Source organism: Peromyscus leucopus, chromosome 7, assembly GCF_004664715.2.
Source record: "Peromyscus leucopus breed LL Stock chromosome 7, UCI_PerLeu_2.1, whole genome shotgun sequence".
Classification (NCBI taxonomy): Eukaryota; Metazoa; Chordata; class Mammalia; order Rodentia; family Cricetidae; genus Peromyscus; species Peromyscus leucopus.
In genome coordinates, this window is record NC_051069.1 from 106,902,465 (window position 1) to 106,919,173 (window position 16,709).

Below are 16,709 nucleotides of genomic sequence, written 5' to 3' on the forward strand. Positions count from 1 at the left end.
TTGTTCTATGGTGTTGTTATATTCTGATTTTGACACTTGAAACCACTTTTACTATTTATGACTCTCTCTTTCTCTCTCTTCCCTCCTCTTCCTCTCTCTTTACCCTCCACTATTGGAGGAACTCATGCTCATACATGCCAGACAAACACTAGAGCTAAGAGCCAAGCCCAGCCCCTTTTTGGGCCTGTTTTTGGTTATTTGTCTGTCTGTCTGTTTGTTGTTTATATGTAACAGGGGTGAGGTATTCCATCTGCCCTACTCAAGATGTAGGCCTAAGATCCTGATGGTGGAGGTTACCATGCATTTTCATTTGCATATCCATTGAATGTTTTTTGTTTTTTTCTTCTCTTTCTTTCCTTTTTTTTTCAATTTTTATTTTTAAATTATTATTATTATTATTATTATTATTATTATTTTATTTTTGTTTTTTGAGTCAGGGTTTCTCTTGTGTAGCCTGCTGCCTGTCCTGGATCTTGCTCTGTAGACCAGGCTGGCCTGGAACCTCCAGAAATCCCTATGACTCAGCTTCCCAAGTTCTGAGATTAATGGCATGCACCACCACTCTCTGGCCATTGATGTGTCTTACCTTTTAAATAGTATGTCAACGAATCTACTACATGACCCGATGGATATGCATTGGAAAACTCTGAAGAATATAGTCATGTGATAATTCTGTCTGCCCTCCTGAGAGATCTTCTTGGAAAAGTTCTCCCAAAAGTCTTCCCTCCATCTGTTTCTCTCCTCCTCCTAACAATTATTCAAACTACTGGGATTCCTAAGGACATTCTCATACACGTGTAAACTCGACTTTGATTTCATTCATGTCACATGACCCTCTCCTCTTGCTGGCTCCCTTCCTTTTCCTAATTATTCCTCAAAGTACTCTAAGGACTTTAGAAATACTTTCAGCATTTCTTTTTCAGAAATGAAAATTTTCTGTCATGTACACACCCCAACTGGCCCAAAACACACTATGCAGTGAGGATAACCTTGGACTTCAGATTGACTGTCTCTACCTCCCAAAGGCTGGGGTGCATGTACCAACACCTTCCTTCTCTAGCTATACTGGGAATCTTTCCACCGCTAAAGAACCAGATTCAGATTGGGTCGTCCATATTGTGGGATGTTTTGTATGCTGTGAATCTACATTGCTCTGAATGGTTGATAAAAAAAAAAAATGCTGATTAGCCAGTAGCCAGACAAGAAGTAAGGTGTGATGAGCAGAAAAGGAAAATTCTGGGAAGAGAAAGGCAGAGGCAGAAGACACCAGCCTACTGTCTAAGAAGCAGCATGTAATGACACACAGATAAAGTCCCTGAACATGTGATGACATATATATTAACAGAAATAGGCTGAATTGAAGTGTAAGAGGTAGTCAATAGTAAGCCTGAGTTAATGACTGAGCAGTTTTAATTCACATAAGCTTCTGTGTGTTTACTTGGTTCTAAGGGTCTGTGGACTGGGTGGGACACAGAAAATATTCAGCTATACTTCCCACCTCAAATGATTCAATCAAGAAAAATCCCTCACAGGTTTATTTGACCTCTGGGAGTTTAGTTATTTTCAGACACATCAAGATGACAAACAAGACTAGACACCAGACTCCCTGTATAAGAAGTTCTTATCCTCTGATTCTCTTCATTCTGTATGTTAAACCTTTATTTATTTATTTATATTTCATTTGCTTATGTGCAAGTTTGTAGGCCTTTGTGAGTTTACATGCACTTGGGACAAAGAAGAGCAAGGAGAGAGGAGGGTGTTAGAGATCTTCTGGAAATGTGTGACAGGTGGTTGAGTGCCATCCTCTGGGTTCTACAACAGCAGACAGTCCTTCTAAGTGAGTGGTTCATCACTGCCCTAATGCTGGGACCCTTCAAACAGTTCCTCATGTATTGAGGACCCACAACCCTAAATTTATTTCTGTTGCTACTTGATAACTGTAATTTTACTACTGTAATGAACAATTTTGTAAATATTTGCTCTTCAGCATGCCTGACATGAGACCTCGAATCCCTCAAGGTTGCCTCTCACCATGGGTTGAGATCCACTACTCTAAGTGCTGAGCCATCTCTCCAGTCCCTCTTTATTTTTGATCTCTTTGACACTGTCCCTTACAGCCCCCATTGCCCTTGAACTTCCTGTGTGGCTGTGTGTGGGCTCCAACTCCTGATCCAGCTGCCCTCACCTGGATTACAGGCGTGCATCACTACACACAGTTGCTCCTCAGAGTCTCACAAGTTACCTTTCCCAGCTTACCTCTCTGTCAGGTTCACCAAAGGTCAATGTGGCCAGTGTCCACCTGGACCCTTCCTATTCTTCTCTCAGTGTCCTCACTGCTGCTGTTGGAAGCATGGGACACCACACCCAACACGATTGAACCTCATATCTGGATGGAATGGATTATTAAAACCACCAGATAGTTATTCAATTTCACTTTTCATGTGAAATATGATGGTCCTGTCATAACTTACCTAAAAATTACCCTTTCCCACTGAACCCCATCTCTTCCAGTGGCTATTTTGTGTGTGTGTGTGTGTGTGTGTGTGTGTGTGTGTTTGTGTATTCATTTCTTTGTTTGTGTGTTCAACTTCTATTTCAATTTTTTAAGATACCTGTTTCTCTTAATATGGGTAGCCAGAAGCAATTTCCCTCAATTGACATTTTAATATGTTTCTTATTTAAGATGATACATTTGGTAATCATGTATACTGGGTTGGGCCAAGGGAAGGTGAGACCCTCCATTTCATTAGCAGGCTGATTTTCAATCAATTTGCGTGTTCATACAATCCCCCAGATTGCTTGTGTTTGTATTGTCCTTTCTCAAATGCATAAACACACACACACAACACACACACACACACACACACACACACACACACAGAAACTCTCTCTCTCTTTCTCTCTTTCTCCCTCTCTCCAACTCTCTCTCAAAAACTCCTTTACACAGCCTCCCATACTGGGTTACACAAATTTTATTAGTGTTTAAGTGAAGTTTGGAAGTACTTCCAAACTTTGCTCTGGAGAAGAGCATTTCAAAAGTAAGTCATGAAAGTGGGGTTTTTGTTGGAGAGCAAGCTCTGGTTCAGAGAGATCTGCTAGGCAGTCTCTGGATTTCCAGGGCTGGGAGCTAAGGGCACATGCCAGCTCCCCAGCCCCAACTGCTTCCTTCAGTAGCTGTCTTTTTGTTGGTTTTTTGTTAGCCTTGTCTTCTGAGATGGCCTTTCACTGTGTAGCCTTGGTTGTGCTCAGGATATAGACAAGGAAAGACTGTTCCAGAAGGTTCGGGCATGGCTGTGAAGGAGCACAGAATATCATACACTCAGGGTAGGAGCCATCTTCTCCCACTGGGGTATTTGTTGCTTCCTGGAGGAGCAGCAGCTTGAACAGTCCAGGAGGGCCAAGGCAAGGCCAAGTCTCCATCCAGTCAGGAACACAGAAAGGACAGTGGCAGCGTAGCAAACCCAGTACTCTTGGTTCCGTTGAAATAGGGGACACTGAGAGTCTCTGTCCATGGATCCAGCCATGCAAATGAGGGGGATCTGGAAGGTTCTGAGATGAAGCCTTCAACTGGCAAGCAGGTTTTGACCTCAGCGGTGAGATCTAGTGTCTCCATTCTTTGTGAAGCTAGTGGGCTGCAAAAAGCACCCGTGTGGAGACAGGCTCGATGTTGGGTTGTTTGGTGTCTCCAGGGCACGGAATCCATAGGGCAGCCAGGTGAGTGTCCAGGGTGCTGTGTGTCCAGAGAGCAGTCCTTTCTTTCCTAGAAGAGACGCCTCCGGGCCTTGCACCGAGGGCGCCAGAGCTTCTGACGACTCTGAGGGTCCTGTGCCTGGTAACTTGGAGGAGGAGGAGGAGGAGGAGGAGGAGATGGAGGGAGAGGCTGCAGTGGTGAGCTGGGGAGAGGCCACAGCATGCTCCCTTTGAGGCTCCAGATGGTGCTGGGAGCATATCTCTCTGCACCAGGAGAGGCTGATGGGCCCCAGGAACATGGCACTTGGCCCGGGAACAAGGGGCTTGACATCCCGGTGAAGGGGAGAAGCATCCAGGGACCATGCCGGCTGGAGCATTCATCCACGGCATAGGCCTCAGGAAGTCGCCTAAACCTCCTTGATTGTCTTCCTCTGGGATAGGCGGGTTTCTCCAGCCTTGGGTGTCTGCTACACATGTGCTGGAGGATTCCCGCTGGAGGATGACCTGGTGGTCCTGGGGCATTTCCAGGAGAGCAGCCTCCTGCTGGCTGGCTGGCAAGAAGCCAGGCTGTCCAGGCTGGTAGGAGTCCTGGAGATGCTCGGGCACCACGATGATGGTGTGTCCAGGGAGTATCACTGTCATGACCGAATCGGGCTCGCGCTCCAGCAGCAGGTCGAAACCTTGCAGATGCAGTTTGAGAGTAAGGCCAGCAGTCAGGAACATGGTGGTGGTGAGCTGTACAGTGGCCGGCCCAGTGGGCGCTTCCAGGTCTGCCTGTGCCTGCTGAGGGCAGTGGCGCTTTGCAGGCCTGGGTCCTTCTGGCTGGGCTGCCCTGTAGGGCAGCGGGTTGGCGGTGGGGCTGCGGGGCCGAACTCCTGGCATTCTGGTAGCAATGGGGCCTTGGCACTTGACCAGACTTGCCAGACAAGGTCTGATGCAGCTGATGGACTTGTGCACTATTCGTCCTCCTTCAGGGACACCTGTCGTCTAGCTTCTTCTGCAAGAGACTCTGTGGACGGTCTAGGAGAGAGATGTGATCAGGAGAACTGACTGATCAAGAGTGTTTGGAGAGGACCACAGTTCCCATATATAAGCCTGGCTTCCAAGAAAGCCCCACCCAGGCAGGGCGGGGCCCAGGCAAGGTGGGACCCTTAACCCTCAAGAACCCACCTGTGTGCAATTGTGCCTATGTGTATGCCCACAGGTGTTATTGCGTGGTGGTTGTGGTGGTGGTGGTGGTGGTGGTGGTGGTGGTGGTGGTGGTGGTGGTGGTGGTGGTGGTGTTTTGGGGGGTAGTCGAGAGGAGAAATCCACGTTTGCATGTCTTTATGGTTTGTAATGCCTGATTTTGTGCAACACATAGAAACAGGAAACTCATTTTCCCAACCCCTACCTACATTCTCATGAATTCATTGTCCCATCCCCACAAACAAGGTCCTAGAAAATTTTCATTCCCAAAGTAAAACGGAAATGGAAATTAACAAAGTGAAACTTCACTTGTTCGTCTGAGGTCAAGGTTGTAATAAAAACAGTGGCTAAATCTTTGTATATGGCTCTTTTTTAATTTAATCAAAAATCCATTTCAGATTCATATGGTGTCACATGCAAAGAACTGATCTAAGAAAATACTCCAAGGATACTGTGTTTGCCTTGCATGCTGGAGGCCAATGGGTTGATCCCAGAAGGAAATTTTAAAAAGTATTAGTGTGAGTAATTTAGAACATCCCTAACCTCAGAAGATGAGAGACAAGGACAGGAAGATCAGGAGTTCAAGGTCAGCCTGCTGCATGGGGAGTACCTGGCCAGTCTGTGGACAAGGTATATTCAGGGCTAGGCAGGACCCATGAAACCATGTCTCTGAAGCATTATTAGTTTATCCTCAAGGTCATCAGGAGTTGAAAAAAAAAACTTTCAAAATTAAAACCTTCATTTGTGTTAAAAATGGAAATTAAGCACAGTCCTACTTAATTTATAAGTGGCATCTTTGGTATTTATCCCTCTTGTTCTATGGTGTTGTTATATTCTGATTTTGACACTTGAAACCACTTTTACTATTTATGACTCTCTCTTTCTCTCTCTTCCCTCCTCTCCTCTCTCTTTACCCTCCACTACTGGAGGAACTCATGCTCATACATGCCAGACAATCATTAGAGCTAAGGGCCAAGCCCAGCCCCTTTTTGGCCTGTTTTTTGTTATTTGTCTGTCTGTCTGTTTGTTGTTTATATGTAACAGGGGTGAGGTATTCCATCTGCCCTACTCAAGATATAGATAGGCCTAGGATCCTGATGGTGGAGGTTACCATGCATTTTCATTTGCATATCCATTGAATGTTTTTTGTTTTTTTTCTTCTCTTTCTTTTCTTTTTTTTTCAATTTTTATTTTTAAATTACTATTATTATTATTATTATTATTTTTGCTTTTTTGAGTCAGGGTTTCTCTTGTGTAGCCTGCTGCCTGTCCTGGATCTTGCTCTGTAGACCAGGCTGGCCTGGAACCTACAGAAATCCCTATGACTCAGCTTCCCAAGTTCTGAGATTAATGGCATGCACCACCACTCTCTGGCCATTGATGTGTCTTACTTTTTAATAGTGTGTCAACGAATCTACTACATGACACTATGTACATGCATTGGAAACCTCTGAAGAATATAGTCATGTGATAATTCTGGCTGTCCTCCTGAGAGATCTTCTTGGAAAAGTTCTCCCAAAACTCTTCCCTCCATCTGTTTCTCTCCTCCTCCTAACAATTATTCAAACTACTGGGTTTCCTAAGGACATTCTCATACACGTGTAAACTCGACCTTGATTTCATTCATGCCCCATGACCCTCTCCTCTTGCTGGCTCTCTTCCTTTTCCTAATTATTCCTCAAAGTACTCTAAGGACTTTAGAAATACTTTCAGCATTTCTTTTTCAGCAAGATGTCATGTACCCACCCCAACTGGCCCAAATACACTATGCAGTGAGGATAACCTTGGACTTCAGATTGACTGTCTCTACCTCCCAAAGGCTGGGGTGCATGTACCAACACCTTCTTTCTCTAGCTGTGCTGGGAATCTTTCCACCTCTAAAGAACCAGATTCAGATTGGGTCATCCATATTGTGGGATGTTTTGTATGCTGTGAATCTACATTGCTCTGAATGGTTGATAAAAAAAAAAATGCTGATTAGTCAGTAGCCAGACAAGAAGTAAGGTGTGATGAGCAGAAAAGGAAAATTCTGGGAAGAGAAAGGCAGAGGCAGAAGACACCAGCCTACTGTCCAAGATTCAGCATGTAATGACACACAGATAAAGTCCCTGAACATGTGATGACATATATATTAACAGAAATAGGCTGAATTGAAGTGTAAGAGGTAGTCAATAGTAAGCCTGAGTTAATGACTGAGCAGTTTTAATTCACATAAGCTTCTGTGTGTTTACTTGGTTCTAAGGGTCTGTGGACTGGGTGGGACACAGAAAATATTCAGCTATACTTCCCACCTCAAATGATTCAATCAAGAAAAATCCCTCACAGGTTTATTTGACCTCTGGGAGTTTAGTTATTTTCAGACACATCAAGATGACAAACAAGACTAGACACCAGACTCCCTGTATAAGAAGTTCTTATCTTCTGATTCTCTTCATTCTGTATGTTAAACCTTTATTTATTTATTTATATTTCATTTGCTTATGTGCAAGTTTGTAGGCCTTTGTGAGTTTACATGCACTTGGGACAAAGAAGAGCAAGGAGAGAGGAGGGTGTTAGAGATCTTCTGGAAATGTGTGACAGGTGGTTGAGTGCCATCCTCTGGGTTCTACAACAGCAGACAGTCCTTCTAAGTGAGTGGTTCATCACTGCCCTAATGCTGGGACCCTTCAAACAGTTCCTCATGTATTGAGGACCCACAACCCTAAATTTATTTCTGTTGCTACTTGATAACTGTAATTTTACTACTGTAATGAACAATTTTGTAAATATTTGCTCTTCAGCATGCCTGACATGAGACCTCGAATCCCTCAAGGTTGCCTCTCACCATGGGTTGAGATCCACTACTCTAAGTGCTGAGCCATCTCTCCAGTCCCTCTTTATTTTTGATCTCTTTGACACTGTCCCTTACAGCCCCCATTGCCCTTGAACTTCCTGTGTGGCTGTGTGTGGGCTCCAACTCCTGATCCAGCTGCCCTCACCTGGATTACAGGCGTGCATCACTACACTCAGTTGCTCCTCAGAGTCTCACAAGTTTCCTTTCCCAGCTTACCTCTCTGTCAGGTTCACCAAAGGTCAATGTGGCCAGTGTCCACCTGGACCCTTCCTATTCTTCTCTCAGTGTCCTCACTGCTGCTGTTGGAAGCATGGGACACCACACCCAACACGATTGAACCTCATATCTGGATGGAATGGATTATTAAAACCACCAGATAGTTATTCAATTTCATTTTCATGTGAAATATGATGGTCCTGTCATAACTTACCTAAAAATTACCCTTTCCCACTGAACCCCATCTCTTCCAGTGGCTATTTTGTGTGTGTGTGTGTGTGTGTGTGTGTGTTTGTGTATTCATTTCTTTGTTTGTGTGTTCAACTTCTATTTCAATTTTTAAAGATACCTGTTTCTCTTAATATGGGTAGCCAGAAGCAATTTCCCTCAATTGACATTTTAATATGTTTCTTATTTAAGATGATACATTTGGTAATCATGTATACTGGGTTGGGCCAAGGGAAGGTGAGACCCTCCATTTCATTAGCAGGCTGATTTTCAATCAATTTGTGTGTTCATACAATACCCCAGATTGCTTGTGTTTGTATTGTCCTTTCTCAAATGCATAAACACACACACAAAACACAAACACACACACACACACACACACACACACAGAAACTCTCTCTCTCTTTCTCTCTTTCTCCCTCTCTCCAACTCTCCCTCAAAAACTCCTTTACACAGCCTCCCATACTGGGTTACACAAATTTTATTAGTGTTTAAGTGAAGTTTGGAAGTACTTCCAAACTTTGCTCTGGAGAAGAGCATTTCAAAAGTAAGTCATGAAAGTGGGGTTTTTGTTGGAGAGCAAGCTCTGGTTCAGAGAGATCTGCTAGGCAGTCTCTGGATGTCCAGGGCTGGGAGCTAAGGGCACATGTCAGCTCCCCAGCCCCAACTGCTTCCTTCAGTAGCTGTCTTTTTGTTGGTTTTTTGTTAGCCTTGTCTTCTGAGATGACGTTTCACTGTGTAGCCTTGGTTGTGCTCAGGATATAGACAAGGGAAGACTGTTCCGGAAGGTTCGGGCATGGCTGTGAAGGAGCACAGAATATCATACACTTAGGGCAGGAACCATCTTCTCCCACTGGGGTATTTGTTGGTTCCTGGAGGAGGAGCAGCTTGAACAGTCCAGGAGGGCCAAGGCAAGGCCAAGTCTCCATCCAGTCAGGAACACAGAAAGGACAGTGGCAGCGTAGCAAACCCAGTACTCTTGGTTCCGTTGAAATAGGGGACACTGAGAGTCTCTGTCCATGGATCCAGCCATGCAAATGAGGGGGATCTGGAAGGTTCTGAGATGAAGCCTTCAACTGGCAAGCAGGTTTTGACCTCAGCGGTGAGATATAGTGTCTCCATTCTTTGTGAAGCTAGTGGGCTGCAAAAAGCACCCGTGTGGAGACAGGCTCGATGTTGGGTTGTTTGGTGTCTCCAGGGGCACGGAATCCATAGGGCAGCCAGGTGAGTGTCCAGGGTGCTGTGTGTCCAGAGAGCAGTCCTTTCTTTCCTAGAAGAGACGCCTCCGGGCCTTGCACCGAGGGCGCCAGAGCTTCTGACGACTCTGAGGGTCCTGTGCCTGGTAACTTGGAGGAGGAGGAGGAGGAGGAGGAGATGGAGGGAGAGGCTGCAGTGGTGAGCTGGGGAGAGGCCACAGCATGCTCCCTTTGAGGCTCCAGATGGTGCTGGGAGCATATCTCTCTGCACCAGGAGAGGCTGATGGGCCCCAGGAACATGGCACTTGGCCCGGGAACAAGGGGCTTGACATCCCAGTGAAGGGGAGAAGCATCGCAGGGACCATGCCGGCTGGAGCATTCATCCACGGCATAGGCCTCAGGAAGTCGCCTAAACCTCCTTGATTGTCTTCCTCTGGGATAGGCGGGTTTCTCGAGCCTTGGGTGTCTGCTACACATGTGCTGGAGGATTCCCGCTGGAGGATGACCTGGTGGTCCTGGGGCATTTCCAGGAGAGCGGCCTCCTGCTGGCTGGCTGGCAAGAAGCCAGGCTGTCCAGGCTGGTAGGAGTCCTGGAGATGCTCGGGCACCACGATGATGGTGTGTCCAGGGAGTATCACTGTCATGACCGAATCGGGCTCGCGCTCCAGCAGCAGGTCGAAACCTTGCAGATGCAGTTTGAGAGTAAGGCCAGCAGGCAGGAACATGGTGGTGGAGAGCTGCTCGCTGGCCGGCCTAGTTGGCGCTTCCAGGTCTGCCTGTGCCTGCTGAGGGCAGTGGCGATTTGCAGGCCTGGGTCCTTCTGGCTGGGCTGCCCTGTAGGGCACCGGGTTGGCGGTTGGACTGCGGGGCGGAACTCCTGGCATTCTGGTAGCAATGGGGCCTTGGCACTTGACCAGACTTGCCAGACAAGGTCTGATGCAGCTGATGGACTTGTGCACTATTTGTCTTCCTTCAGGGACACCTGTTGTCTGGCTTCTTCTGCAAGAGACTCTGTGGACGGTCTAGGAGAGAGATGTGATCAGGAGAACTGACTGATCAAGAGTGTTTGGAGAGGACCACAGTTCCCATATATAAGCCTGGCTTCCAAGAAAGCCCCACCCAGGCAGGGCGGGGCCCAGGCAAGGTGGGACCCTTAACCCTCAAGAACCCACCGGTATACAATTTTGCTTATGTCTATGCCCACAGGCGTTATTGCGTGGTGGTGGTGGTGTGGTGGTGGTGGTGGTGGTGGTGGTGGTGGTGGTGGTGGTGGTGGTGGTGTTTGCGTTGGTAGTCGAGAGGAGAAATCCACGTTTGCATGTCTTTATGGTTTGTAATGCCTGATTTTGTGCAACACATAGAAACAAGAAACTCATTTTCCCAACCCCTACCTACATTCTCATGAATTCATTGTCCCATCCCCACAAACAAGGTCCTAGAAATTTTCTTCATTCCCAAAGTAAAACGGAAATGGAAATTAGCAAAGTGAAACTTCACTTGTTGGTCTGAGGTCAAGGTTGTAATAAAACCAGTGGCTAAATCTTTGTATATGGCTCTTTTTTAATTTAATCAAAAATCCATTTCAGATTCATATGGTTTCACATGCAAAGAACTGATCTAAGAAAATACTCCAAGGATACAGTGTTTGTCTTGCATGCTGGAGGCCAATGGGTTCGATACCAGAAGGAAATTTTAAAAAGTACTAGTGTGAGTAATTTAGAACATCCCTAAGCTCAGAAGATGATAGACAAGGACAGGAAGATCAGGAGTTCAAGGTCAGCCTGCTGCATGGGGAGTACCTGGCCAGTCTGTGGACAAGGTGTATTCAGGGCTAGGCAGGACCCATGAAACCATGTCTCTGAAGCATTATTAGTTTATCCTCAAGGTCATCAGGAGTTGAAAAAAAAACTTTCAAAATTAAAACCTTCATTTGTGTTAAAAATGGAAATTATGCACTGTCCTACTTAATTTATATGTGGCGTCTTTGGTACTTTTCCTTCTTGTTCTATGGTTTTGTTATATTCTGATTTTGACACTTGAAACCACTTTTACTATTTATGATTCTCTTTCTCTCTCTTCCCTCCTCCTCTCTCTTTACCCTCCCCTATTGGAGGAACTCAGGCTCATACATACCAGACAAACACTAGAGCTAAGAGCCAAGCCCAGCCCCTTATTGGGCCTGTTTTTTGTTATTTGTCTGTCTGTCTATCTGTTTTCTGTTTGTTTGTTAATGTAACAATCGTGAGGTGTTCCATCTGCCCTACTCAAAATGTAGGCATAAAATCCTGATGGGGGAGGTTACTGGGCTTTTTCATTTGCATATCCATTGAATGGTTCTTTTTGGTTTTTTTCTTTTCTTTTCTTTCTTTCCTTTTTTTTTCATTTTTTATTTTTAATTTTTTTTTTTTTGTTTTTTTTTTTTTGTTTTTTGAATCAGGGTTTCTCTTGTGTAATGTGGTGCCTGTACTTGATCATGCTCTGTAGCCCAGGCTTGCCTGGAACCTAAGAGATCCCTATAACTCACCTTCCCAAGTTCTGAGATTAAAGGCATGCACCACCACTGCCAGACAATTGTATGTTTCTTACGTTTTAAATAGTATGTCAACGATTCTACTACATGGCACAATGGATATCCATTGTAAAACTCTGTTAAATTAGAGGAAGACAGTCATGTGATGATTTTGTCTGCCCTGGTGAGTGATTTTCTTGTTAATATTCTCCCAAAAGTCTTTCCTCTATCTGTTTCTCTGCTCCTTCTAACAATTATTCAAAAAACCGTGTTTCCTTAAGAAATTCTTATACATTTGTAAAATATACCTTATGGTTTTTTGGTGAAATGTGACTATTTGTGTGTTAATAAAGTTTCTTGGGGGTCAGAGCTAATAGCAAGCCATAGCAGAAGTCTGGCAGTGGTAGCACATGGCCTTAATCCAATCCCATAGTAGTCAGAGTCCCTGTGAAGGACATAGCCAGCTTGGAGACACATGCCTTTAATCTCAATACCATCCATAGAGATTGGATGTCTGTATCGACAGCAGTAATGAGGAGGTCATTTGTTTGGTTTATAACCAATGAAAATGCAGAACAGAAAGTCAATAAAAAGACAGACACACAGGAATTAGGTGTCTTTCTCACGGGAAGGATGGCATTGGCAGTGGGTAGTAAGAAGGCGGTCTTTGTCTCAGCTCTCATCTACTGCTCTCTGACCTCTGTGGCTTTTAACTACCGATCTGGCTGCACTCAACTGTAATTGCTACTCACAACTGCAGATGGAGCTGCTTTCAGCTGAAATGCCAACTCACATGGTCAGATCTTAAGGAAGCTGTAGCCCAGGCTTGACTCAGAACTGGTGGCTGGATTTCAGTTTTAGCCAGAAAATGTGACTACGCTTTCTATTTTTCTTTCTTTTCCTCTCTCTCTCTTTCTTTCTCTTTGGATTTCCATCTTGGATGCTAAGTAGCTGTTTTGAAATTCCCTCAGATAGCTACTGTTCTACACAGACTTGTAAGTCAATTAAGATATCAGATATTTTAAAGGTAAAACCTACTTAAAAGAATAAAATTTTTCCACATTAAAAAAATGGGTATTATGTGTCAATAGCAGAAAAATGGACTTTGTTTGATAAGATTTTAGGCAGTCTGAATATGGAACAACTATATGAGAAGATTAATGTTGATGGGATGTACATTACATCAATTATGCACATTATTACTTTCCTTATTCTTTTTTTTTACCATTTAAAAAGATAGTCAATTTAAGTGCCAGGATAAAACCTTTAGAAAAACCTGCTAAAATGAATTATAGAGAAATTCAGATTCAGACAGAAGAAATTAACAATGAGATTATTTCAGGATTGGATTATTAGGTTAAAGAAATAAAGCCTGTTTTCACACAATCAACCTTAATTTATTTGGTAACCGAACAACAGCTACCTGTTCAAGTGAATGCACAAAATATTTGGACTCCAATTGAAATGTTAGATTTATGAAGGTTTGTGGTGGTATTGTGTATTCTAATAAATTTATCTGGGGTCAGAGAACAGACAGCCACTAGATACAAAGGCTAGAAAATGGTGGCACTCACACCTTTAATCCTAGCATTCCAGAGATAGAAATCCCTCTGGATCTCTGTGAGTTCAAGGCCACATTGGAAATAGCCAAGCATGGTGACACGCCTTTAATCCCAGAAAGCCAGCCTTTAATCCCAGGGAGTGGTGGTAGAAAGCAAAAAGATATATAAGGCATGAGCACCAGAAGCTAGAAGATTTGGCTGGTTAAGCATTCAGGCTTTTGAGCAGTAATTCAGCTGAGACCCATTCCAGATGAGGACTCAGAGGCCTCCAGTCTGAGGAGACAAGACCAGCTGAGGAATTGGCAAGGTGAGATAGCTGTGGCTTGTTCTGTCTCTCTGATCTACCAGCATGGACCCCAATAACTCACCTCAGGTTTGATTTTATTAATAAGAACCTTTAAGAATCCTGCTACATCTGGCGCCCAACGTTCGTGTTACGAATTAATGAAAAAACTGTTTGTCTGTGGCCTTATGAGCCCCAGCTCAGGTCCAAGCTACACTCAGCCGGTGGTGGTGGCACACGCCGGTAGGATTTGCTGAAGGAGACAGAGGCAGGAGGATCCCGAGTTTGAGGCCAGCCTAGGAGGCTTGGGAGAAACTTCGGCCCGGACTGAGCCACAAACAGTGGTGGGACCATGGAAGCAGTGTCTACTGCTCCACGTTGCCAGCTCCTTCTCATCATGTTGGTGACTGCGGTGATGCTGCTACCTGGAACAAAGGGTTTACTGCTGCTGGTTCAGAGAAAAATTGCCAGGACCATCGTGTTACAAGAAAGCATCGACAAAGGTCAGTTTGGAAAAGTTTGGCAAGACAAATGGTGGGGGAAAATTGCTGTGAAGATTTTCTGTTCTAGGGAAGAATGTTCATGGTTCCGAGAGAGAGACATTTATCAGACTGTGATTGCTCCAGACCACAGAGGAGGCAAAAATAAATAAATAAATAAATAAATAAATAAATAAATAAATAAATAAAAAATTTTAAAAAAAGTCTGCAGGAAACCATGACCATGCCTAACAGTGACTTTGAAATCTTCAAAAAGATGACAGGATCCTACAACGATGATTCCACATGGACTATGATAAAGCCATTAAGCCGATTAACACCATGGAAAAATCGACTTTGGACTACAAACTGGTCAGGACAATTTCGAGAGGACTAGCTGAGATGATACAGCCTGACAGACTACTCGAACAAGGACTTGAAACAAGCCCTGAACTTTCCTATTATGCAGAGACTGGACAAATGATACAGGACTTGACGATTAACCAAAAAATTTTCTTTTCAAGATTCCCTAAAGATATCTTCACCCCTAGAAAGCAAAAAGAAAAAGACAATATAGATATGAGACAGATCATCGAATCTACTCTGAGAAAAAAGATAAAGAAATAATAGGATAAATAGGTAGATCACTGAATCTACACTGAAGAAAAAGGGGAAGATATAAAAATGACAAAAGGTAGACTAATGAATCTATTATGAAAAGAAAAAGGAGAAAATATGGATATAAGATAAAAAGGGAGATTATGGAATCTACTTTTAAAAAGGAACTACTTGTTTTAAATAAGATAAGTAATGCAAATTTTTTGGTCTGAGTTTATCAGATGTTACTGGACTGGACATTGTTAATATATATAATGGAGTTTTTTGTCTGGATCTGTCAAATGTTAATGGACTAGACATTGTTAATGTAATCTTGACTGTATATTGCATATACTTATTGAAGATAGTTTTTCTTGTATTAGTTATAAGCTTTCTTTAATTTTAGACAAAAAGAGAGGAAATGTGGTGGTATTGTGTATTCTAATAAATTTATCTGGGGTCAGAGAACAGACAGCCACTAGATACAAAGGCTAGAAAATGGTGGCACTCACACCTTTAATCCTAGCATTCCAGAGATAGAAATCCCTCTGGATCTCTGTGAGTTCAAGGCCACATTGGAAATAGCCAAGCATGGTGACACGCCTTTAATCCCAGAAAGCCAGCCTTTAATCCCAGGGAGTGGTGGTAGAAAGCAAAAAGATATATAAGGCGTGAGGACCAGAAACTAGAAGATTTGGCTGGTTAAGCATTTTGGCTGGTTAAGCATTCAGGCTTTTGAGCAGTAATTCAGCTGAGACCCATTCCAGATGAGGACTCAGAGGCCTCCAGTCTGAGGAGACAAGACCAGCTGAGGAATTGGCAAGGTGAGATAGCTGTGGCTTGTTCTGTCTCTCTGATCTACCAGCATGGACCCCAATAACTCACCTCAGGTTTGATTTTATTAATAAGAACCTTTAAGAATCCTGCTACAAAGGTTTAAAGAGGCAATAGTATCTTATGGCATGCACCCCATTTGTAAAGCAAATGTTAAACTCCTGGTCAACTTATAAGATTATACCACAGGACTGGTGGGAACTGGTAAATGCTGCTCTGGAACCTGTGTCACAGCTGCAGTGGCACATGTGTTTCAAACATGAGGCTAAAAACATAGAAAATCAATAGAGGGCTAGAGGTGTGCAAATCTTTCAGGATCAGCTTTTGGAGAAGGCCAATATGCTGAAATACAAAGACAATGTTTATATGATAACCAAACCCTAATTCTATGTCTAATGGCATCCTTGAATACATAGGACAGGACTGAGGAAACAGGAAAGAAAACTGAGTCAAAAGAATCCTTCACAGATTTCTTACAAAGACTGACTTCAACAGTAAAGAGAATGGTCCTTAATTCAGAATCTAGCCAGATAATAATCAAATCTTTAGCTTTTGAGAACAAGAATGAAGCATGCAAAAGAATAATCAGGCCATTAAAGGCAAGATCTGCACCCTTGGAAGATTGGATTAGAGACACGTTTAATGTTGAATCTCATGGCCATGATGATATGTGGTTAGAAGAAGCCATTTCAAGATTTTTGAGGAATGTCAGATGTTTTGGATGTGGAAACCAAAGACATTTGAAAAGGGACTGTAAACAGGTCGTTCATAGAAACAATGTTTCTTCAAGGCACAATGACAACAGAATGCCCCTTCCTTCTGGAGTATTCAGAAGGTGTGGTAAGGGAAAATATTGGACCAAAAAATGTAGATCAACAAGGGACAGACAAGGTAATACTTTGCCTTAGTCTTTGGGAAACTCCAAGAGGGACCTCAGGCAGGCCCCCACAGCAAATCCAGTTCAGACCTTTCGTGCAGTCATAGAAGAAACCCCTACTGAGAGCAATTAAATAACCAAATGCCTATTGGAATAAACCAGGCTGCGTGGGGTGATGGAACAGCTGAGACAGAGAGAACAGAAAATTCAGGAGAAA

General features: G+C 43.7%; 1 protein-coding gene across 1 annotated transcript; it reads right to left on the reverse strand.

Moving 5' to 3' along the window:
• Window positions 1-9,425: 9,425 nt before the first annotated feature.
• On the reverse strand, window positions 9,426-10,235 carry LOC119088397 (proline-rich protein 23A3-like). The gene has a single exon (XM_037208240.1). It carries the CDS (start codon window positions 10,233-10,235, stop codon window positions 9,426-9,428), a length of 810 nt encoding a protein of 269 aa, XP_037064135.1.
• Window positions 10,236-16,709: the final 6,474 nt, after the last annotated feature.